Source organism: Nestor notabilis, unplaced genomic scaffold (genome assembly GCF_000696875.1).
Source record: "Nestor notabilis isolate BGI_N333 unplaced genomic scaffold, ASM69687v1 scaffold25019, whole genome shotgun sequence".
NCBI classification, from domain to species: domain Eukaryota; kingdom Metazoa; phylum Chordata; class Aves; order Psittaciformes; family Psittacidae; genus Nestor; species Nestor notabilis.
In genome coordinates, this window is record NW_009945543.1 from 31,490 (window position 1) to 40,196 (window position 8,707).

The 8,707-nt window shown below is 52.4% G+C and overlaps 1 protein-coding gene across 1 annotated transcript in view; it reads left to right on the forward strand.

The window, feature by feature from the left end:
• The window catches only part of KSR2 (kinase suppressor of ras 2), a gene marked incomplete at its 5' end in the record, with an annotated part of 39,915 nt that extends 31,486 nt beyond the window's left edge, over positions 1–8,429 (forward strand). The window contains 5 exons of the mRNA XM_010022921.1: positions 1,028–1,069; positions 1,421–1,487; positions 4,068–4,116; positions 4,789–5,156; positions 8,279–8,429. Coding sequence (XP_010021223.1) covers positions 1,028–1,069; positions 1,421–1,487; positions 4,068–4,116; positions 4,789–5,156; positions 8,279–8,429 — 677 coding nt within the window. The remainder of the gene's footprint in view (positions 1–1,027; positions 1,070–1,420; positions 1,488–4,067; positions 4,117–4,788; positions 5,157–8,278) is intronic.
• Between the last annotated feature and the right edge of the window lie 278 nt (positions 8,430–8,707).

The following is an 8,707-nucleotide window of genomic DNA, read 5'->3' on the forward strand; positions in this document are numbered from 1 at the left end:
CCCCAGGCAGCTCAGAGGGATCACTGCTCCAGGCTTTCATGCCTGTGATGAGCAGAGCCCTGTGGCAAACAGTAGCCAGTGTGACACAAAGCAGGAGTTCGTGTGCTTTCATCTTCTCCTTTGGGAAGTTCTCCATGGTTCATCTCATCAAAACAGGCATCTTGGGCATTAGGATTTGAGCTTGGAAAGTGCAGCACAGTGACCTTTTTCTGCTGGAATTACCTTCGAGTCTCCTTTGATCTTGGCTCAGGGGTCCTGCTGCAGAGCTGGGGTCATTCTTCAGGGTCTTGAAGCTGAAGAACAGCCTTTGGGGTCTTGAAGCTTAAGGAGATGGTGCCTTCTGAACTGGTGCCAACCTCTGGTGGCCTCAGCAGCTCTTTCTTGCTTCATACCCATGACCTGCCTGCCCGTGTGAGTCGATCAGCTCTTGGGCTTTGCCTGCTGGTGATAGGGAGATAATGGAGGGTACCACCACCCAGAGCCCTCCTGCAGTGCTGGCTTTCGGCAGTGATCCCCAGGGGACCATTCAGCGCACCAGGAGCAGGCAGGGACCCTGGGAAGGACACTGCTCCAGAGCATGGAAAAACGCACACAGAATGCACAGTTAGATGGGCCGGACCAGGCAAAAATGGGCAGAATCAACTGGGTTGGAAAAGCCCTTTAAGCTCATCAAGTCCAACTGCTCCCCAGCACTGCCAAGGCCACCACTAACCCATGGCACTGAGGCCTCGTCTTCACAGTTTGGGAACACTTCCAGGGATGGTGATTCCACTGCCCTGGGCAGCCTGTTCCAATGCCTGAGCACCCTTCCATTGTCTCCATGATGCCAAGTGGTTCCTGAAGGCTGGTTGGGAGCCAAGTCTTAATTTGGCACCCTGTGTGGTATTGTGGGTTGCATCCTCCAGGGAGATGGGGATGGAGGGGACCTGAAACTGGTGTTCCATGGTGGAGGACGGGGTGCAGGTTGGAACCTCTCCAGTGTCTGGCTCTGCAGGTTGGTGTTTAACTCCCTTCTTCTCTTTTCCAGCTTCCCATTACTACAAATACAAGCAGCAGTTCATTTTCCCAGGTATGTCTCTTGAAGCACAGGGTGCTGAGCTATCCCTTGGGAGGGTGCATGTCTGGCTCTCCTAACCCCTGCATGTGTGCAGGGGCGTTGTGCTGGGGTGGGATTTCTCCCCCAGACCAGTATATTATTGCAGGACCATGCACTAAGATGCTGCAGGGCTGGATGGCCCTAAGTTATACCCAGCTATAGCTAAGAGTGTAACTAAATTGGACCTGGGGATGCAGGGAACTAGATGATCTTCAAGGTTCCTTCCAGCCCAAACCATTCTAGGCTTCTAGGAAGGGAGGTTTTCAGCACTGAAGGGGCTCCTGGTGCCTCCATCCTGCTCTCACTTTGCTCTCTCCTCCCCAGATGTGGTGCCTGAGACACCGACCCGAGCACCGCAGGTGATCCTCCACCCTGTCAACTCCAACCCCATGTGAGTGCCTCCTCTTCCTCTTGCCTTAACTTCACCTTCCCCTCCCCGTGCAGAGCATCCTCCGTTCCACACCTCCTCCAGGCACCGAGGGGTGCTCCTGTGGCTTTGCAGGACCGGTCTGGGGCACAGGGATGCCTTTTGGGCAGTTGGGGTGGATGGTCAGGGATGCTCCTGCTGCCCTAACCCAGCTCACAGCTCTGGCTTATGTCTCATGGAGGAGAAAGATTGAAAGGAGAGGACAGGGGATTGATTTATGACCCACAGCAACGCACCTGCCCAGTGCTTCACCATCAGGAATAAAAATGACTTTCAGTCTGAGAAGCCAAAGCCCAAGAGATTAATCTTACTAAGTGTGGAGCTGCTGGAGCGAGGCCAGAGGAGGTCCCAGAGCTGCTGCGAGGGCTGGAGCAGCTTTGCTCTGGAGCCAGGATGAGAGAGCTGGGCTGGGTCAGCTGGAGAAGAGAAGGCTCCTGAAGAGGAGACCTTAGAGCAGCTCCAGTGCCTAAAGGCGCTCCAGGAAACCTGGAGAGGGGCTCTGGACAAGGGCCTGTAGGGACACGACAAGGGCAATGGCTTTACCCTGCCAAAGGGGAGACTGAGATGAGCTCTGAGGCAGAAGCTCTTCCCTGTGAGGGTGCTGAGGCGCTGGCACAGGGTGCCCAGAGAAGCTGTGGCTGCCCCATCCCTGGGCGCGGTCCAGGGCACGTTGGACACAGGGGCTTGGAGCAACCTGCTCCAGTGGAAGGTGTCCCTGCCCATGGCAGGGGTTGGGGCTGGATGAGCTTTAAGGTCCTTTCCAACACAAATCAGTCTGTAATCAGTCTGTGTTGAATTATAAGCAGGGAACCAGGCTCTTTGAGATAGTTTAATAGAGTTCTTGCAGCCCTACCTGTGATAGTTTCAAGTCCAACAAACTTTGCACTGACGTTAGTTTTGCAATGCAGTATCTCCCTGGCAGGTCAAGTCTGAGCTGCTCTGCTGATCCCAGCATTCACCAAGGCCCTTGTGCCTGCGCCCGACGTTTCAGTTCACTGTTGCTTGCTGATCCTTTAGATAAATGCCCTTTTGGAAGGACATTCTAAGCCAGCAGTTTAACAGACAGGGTCTCGCTTCAGGCTGTGATGTGGTTTGTGTCTGGCTCCCCCATGCTCTCCAAACGGCCCTGGCAACAGTGGATCCCACCTCTGGGGGAGGCAATGGGAGGGATGGGGATGGAGCCTTTGTCACTGCTGGTGGCTGGGGAATTAATGGCAAAGTGGTGAAATCAAAGTCTTTTGGGGTTCTTTTTGCAAGGTATGGGGTGTAGAGCTGGTGGGCTTTTACGGGAAATAGCTTCCAATATGCAAAATCTTTGATTCTCCTCTTGCTCACCCCACTGAAAATCACAGCATTATAGGATGGTTAGAACAGAGGCACTGAGGTTACCCGGGGCTTGGCTGCGTTAAACACCAGCCTCTGCTTCCGATACTCGGGAGACAGGTATTCATGCCTGGGTTAAACAGCAGGCAGGAGGAGGGAGACTGGTGCTCCTGCAACCACCCGTGCATCGTGATGGGCAGCAGAAGCCATCTGCATCCCCCTGGGTTCTCCATGTGGATTAAAATATCAGGGTCGACTTCTTTTATATATACATCCATGTCTCTCCTGGGATTTATAGCTCTTTAGTGGCTGCTGAATGGGACACACAGGACCACTGAGTGTTAAGCCTCTCCTCTGATCCTTGCTCTTTCTGGGAGAGGATGCTGCTATTTATGTTATTGATCATAATCATTTATAATATCCTATATTACGGTTGAAACCACCTGAGCTGCTCCAGCTGATTTTCCCCACGGAATTCCCCTAATTCCCTGTTAACTGCTGGGCACAGTGAGACCCTGGTGGTGGGAGGTGCTGTGTAAGTGGAGAATAAAAAGAGGAGCTCCTGGTCCAGGGAGCTGGGAAACCAGATGAATTTGGGTTCTTTTAAAGCAGAGAGGACTTTTGAAAGCTCCACTTCTCAAAAATGATTGAAAAACCCTATTTTCTTCACTTCTGGTGTCTGATCAGCTGTGCTTGTTGCTTTGGCTGGTGTTTGTTGGAGAGGTAATTCTGATCTTGGAGACCACCTAAAAATGCACAAGCACATGCCCCAGCTCTGTCTTGATATGGTCAAAAGCTGCAAGGGTGCAAATCTGTCCCTTTCCCTGGGTGAGTTTGGGGTGACACCTCCCAGGACACGTGGTGATGAGGCATCCTCCTCACTGTGTGCTCTGGGTGATGGAGATCTGATTGTGTGCTCCCACATCACCAAATCCAGCCTGGAACTTTACACATCCAATATTAATTAATGCAATTATGAACATTGCTCATCCCTGTTATCTTCCCGCCTCCCATGTGAGCACTCAGGGCTGTCCTTGGGCTTGGAGACAGCCGGGATGTGGGTGGGAAGGGGCTGTTCTCCCACATGAGCACTGAGCCTGGTACTTCTCATCCCGGATCTGTTTAGACCTGGTGCAGTGATGCTGTGGGAAGCAGGACTTGGTGCCTATGTGTGCTCCCCACCTAACTGTGTTTTCACTAATGCAGTCGTTCTTTTAACAGCCTGGAAGGAAATCCATTGCTTCAAATTGAAGTGGAGCCCACCTCGGAGGTGAGACAGCAGGACCTGCTCCTGTGCTTAACAGACCTTTATTTTACACATGTCTTGGGGCACATTTCACAGCAATCAGAGAAGCTGAACATCTGTGCAGTGAAATTGCTGGTAATTGAATTAATGGCCAAGGCCTGGTCCTTGCCAGGCATCCGTGTGCCCACCCCATGAAGCGGGACTCTCATGGGCTTCATGTCCGCCCTCAGGTTTAGAATTCAATGAGCTCTTCTGAGATGCAGTGGAGGGGAAGGAGTGGGGGGTGAAGATGGGGATGCAGCTTTTAACGGGTGTTTTAAATCCTACAGAAAGCAGACACAGGGAAAAGATCAAGGGGAAGGTCAGATCCACCCTGGGGTGCCTTCTGTGTAGACCAGGAGGTGCCAGGGTGGGAGCAGTTGTACTAGCAGAGCACAACTTGGCCATAGTAGGATGAAGCACTGCTGTCAGATGAATGGATTAAACGCTCTGGTGTATCCCACTCCTGTATTTAACCCTGGGGTAAATAAATGACTCCCTGTAAATCTGAGTTCCTGCCACTTGGTTGCCTTTGGAAGGTACCAGCGTGGTTCCTCTGGGTCTGAGCGAGCAGTGGGAGTGTCAGTGGGGTCTTGTCCCCATTATCTTCCTTGGGTGCAGTTCCTATTGCGCTCACCTCCCTTTGCCCCCTGGCAGAATGAGGAAGGCCCCGAGGAGGTGCAGGAGTCCGAGGATGACTTTGAAGAGATGAACCTCTCGCTGCTCTCCACACGCAACTTCCCGCGCAAGGCCAGCCAGACCAGCATCTTCCTGCAGGAGTGGGACATCCCCTTCGAGCAGCTCGAGATCGGCGAGCTCATTGGCAAGGGCCGCTTCGGGCAGGTCTTCCACGGCCGCTGGCACGGGGAGGTGGCCATCCGCCTCATCGACATCGAGCGGGACAACGAGGACCAGCTCAAGGCCTTCAAGAGGGAGGTGATGGCGTACCGGCAGACCCGGCACGAGAACGTGGTGCTCTTCATGGGAGCCTGCATGAGCCCTCCACACCTCGCCATCATCACCAGGTAAGCCCCAGCATGCATCTCATGTGCAGATGGGATTGTTTCTCCTTCCCAAAACACTTTTAACAAGATGATACCACCATCTGATGATGCCAGGAGGCAAGACTGGGCATGCCCCCCTGCCCTAGCAAAGGGATGTTCATCTGCTGTGACCTATGCTGAGAAGCAGACAGCAAACCCACCCAAGTGTGTCCAGGCAGATTTATCTTCTGTACAAGTGGAGCTTGAGACAGGAATGGTTTGTTTTAATTAGGGACAGGAATGATTTGTATTAACCAGGAGGGATGTAACCTGGTGGGATTGGCTGTTTCTGTACTGATTGGGGTTCTTATGGCATGATGCCTTGGTTGGGTGCTGGTGGGGCTGGACCCTGCTTGACTGTGGGAAAGCCTCTAATTGCATAAAGCAGCAATAACTTGGGTGTCTGAAGGCTCAGCAGGGTGCAAGTGTCAGGTCCAAGGGTCTGTAAAGCAGCCAGAAGGGCAGCAGGGGTGGGAAAACCGGGTGCTTACAATGAGAGCTCATCCTCCACAGGTCCAGAGCCCATCCACAGGGTGTCCTCACTCCCAAGGAGCTGGGATGCCTTGCAAGAGAAGTCATGGTCTCCTCCCTTTCCCAAAGCTGTTGCCTCTATTACACCCAAAATTGGGTATGGGACTAATAGGAGTGAGTTTGGGAGGGGCAGGGGAGGGAGACTGGGGGTTTGAAGAGCTGCTGCCTGGGTGCTGGTGATGCTCGGGGGCATTGCATCAGGGGGATGAGGCTGCTGGAGGGGGCTTCTTTCAGCTGGTTGGGGAGCAAGCTGAGATTTGGGGTCTCACAAACCATCTCAAAACCCTCCAGAGCTGTCTTGTGCTCAAGGAATTGCCATGTACCTGTTGTTGGAAACAGCACCGAGCACCCTTGCATGGGTGGGCATTTGCAAAATCCCCCCTGGCCTCGAGATAGGGAGGCTGCAGCCACTCCTGGAGAAGCTGTTGTCATGTGAAATATCTTTATTTCTGAGTATTCAATTATTTCCCTCACCTCTGGACAATGTATTCAGCCATGGGGCTTGAACAAGGTGCTGCTTTGCATCCCACCACAGGTTACCTTCTTTTGGAGACGCTTCCCCAAGATGAGGTTGATTTTCCAGCCTCCTCCTGGCAGTGTTTCCAAAACCATGCACTGAAACAGCAACACTGCCACCAGCAATGAAATATTGCATCATCCTTTCCTAATGTCCCCTTGAAAGCAGCAACTCCTGGTCCCAGGTAGGGCAGCTCTGTGGGTACCAGCGTGGGAGCTTTGCTCTGCTCCCTCCTTGCTCAACAGCAAAGGATTTCAGCCTAAATCTGTGGCTCCTCGTGCCATCACTTGCTCCCTGCTCTGGTGGGTTCATGAACAGTGTTTGGCTCAGGAATTATATCCTCCTGAGACAGGGTGACTCCAAACAAGGGCTGGTTGTTCCCAGCTAGGGACTGGAGAGGAATAAGCTTTTTATTTTGGACCAACACCCAGTCATCTGTGAAAATCCAGCAGTGTTTCAGCTCTCCATCCATTAGCTAGCTTAGGCCAAAAGCTGCTTGAAAAGGGTGCAAACACCTGTATTGACAGATGCGTCAGACACCCCATCCATGCGTTACACTGCATCGCAGCCTCCACACGCAGGAGAACGCAGCTTCTCCATCCCTTTGCAGCCCCTATTTGCTTTTCAATCCTATTCAGTATCAAAACCTGGGCAATATATTCTTTATTTTAATGGGGTTTTTTAGCTACAAAGTGTTTTCTATTCTAATGCCTCTTTATATAAACCCATAAAGGTGCCACTTTTGACAGCCTGACAAAATAAATCCGTAGCTTGATGCATTAATATGAGGGCTGTGAAGCGTGCTGCTTGCCTTCCTTCTCTTCCCAGCTGCACTCAGTCCTTTATTTAAGGTCAAAACAGAGATTTATTGGATTGCCCTAAATATAACCTGTGCTAGCAACATCTCCGTGCCTTGCTTGCTCTTTGCCTACAACCAGGAACCTGCTTTTATCCGTGTTCTTCGAAGGCTGAGTCAACATCACCATAATTATTCCATTGCAACAGGGAACCTGGTTGGTTTTCTCCTGCTGGGACTTGTGGGGTGCGATCGTGTCTGGTGCTGGGCTGGCCATGAGGGTACAGGAATGATGAGGGGAATGCTGGAAAGGGGCTCAGCTCAGTCTTAGGCAGTGTTTGGGAAGCCATGAGTGCACGTTCCCTTAGCCTAGAGGTCATTTCCAGACACAGTTTATTCCCCTTTGAGGCTTTCTGGTGGGCTCTGTTCTGCTGGTGCTTCTCCAGGAGGCACCTCTGGGGCTCTAAGGGCAAAGCATCCCTTCCATTTCCCATCATGACAGTGCAGGGATGTTCCCTTGCCCTTGTACCCGCAGTCCTTGTCTGGTCTATCCTGGCTTGGGCATTTTGGGAGGCTTCTTGGGACATCTCTGATGATCATGAGATCAGTTGGGCTTAAGAGAGTTGGGCTTGTTCAGTCTGGAGAAGAGAAGATGCAGGGGAGACCTTAGAGCAGCCTTCCAACACTTCCAATCCCACCAATAAAGTGGGTTTATGGGAATAACGTTAAACCAAGCTTTGCTTGGAGTGGGGAAAACCAGTCCCAGCTGTCTGATGGGGCTAACTGTATACAAATCCAGGAAGTCTGAATTTCCTTGCCTGCTTCTCCCTGCACACATCTCCGGGCCTGAAATGGCTCTGTGCAGAAGAGGCCCCTTTTCTCTGGGTGCTCAGGAGTGGGTGCTCGAGGATGTTATTCCACCAAGAACAGCAGTTTCTTGTAGCTGTTAAAGAAATCTCTGTATTCCTGTGCATGCGGGAAGCAGCTGCCCATCCCTGGAAAGGGCTTTACCACGACGTGCTGCCCGGCGCAGCCGGAGGGGAGTTATTTATAGACCAGTTTATTTTTGCTTTCTCACATCCCTATGTTTTCCTTCCTGCTTGCTTGTGATATTCATGGATCATCTCATTAGCAGAAAGAAATCTCCCCCTCCAACCACTACAGCCCACAGGCGAGAGCTGAGGGGGAAACTGAGGCAGCAGCATGATGTTCTGGGTTAACACTCTGGTTTTCCTCTGCATCAACCATTGGTCTGGCCAGCTGGCTGGGAGCAGTACTGCTTAATGTCCTCATCAATGGCATAGTCATTGAGGGCACCCTCAGCACATTTGCAGGTGACACCAAGCTGTGTGGTGTGGTTGACATGCCTGAGAGACAGGATGCCATCCAGAGGGACCTGGATGAGCTCTAAGTGGGCCCATGAGAACCTCATGAGGTTCAACAAGGCCAAGTGGAAGTTCCTGCCCCTGGGTTGGGGCAATCCCCAGCACAGACACAGACTGGGGCAGACTGGATGGAGCAGCCCTGAGGAGAAGGACTTGGGGTGCTGGGTGAGGAGCAATTCCCCATGACCCAGCTTCAGTGTGTGCTTGAGTCCAGACCCCACCCCCCCGTGTGCTGGGTGCACCCCCAGAGCGTGAGCAGCAGCTTAGGGAGGGGATCCTGCCCCTCTGCTGCGCTCTGGGGAGC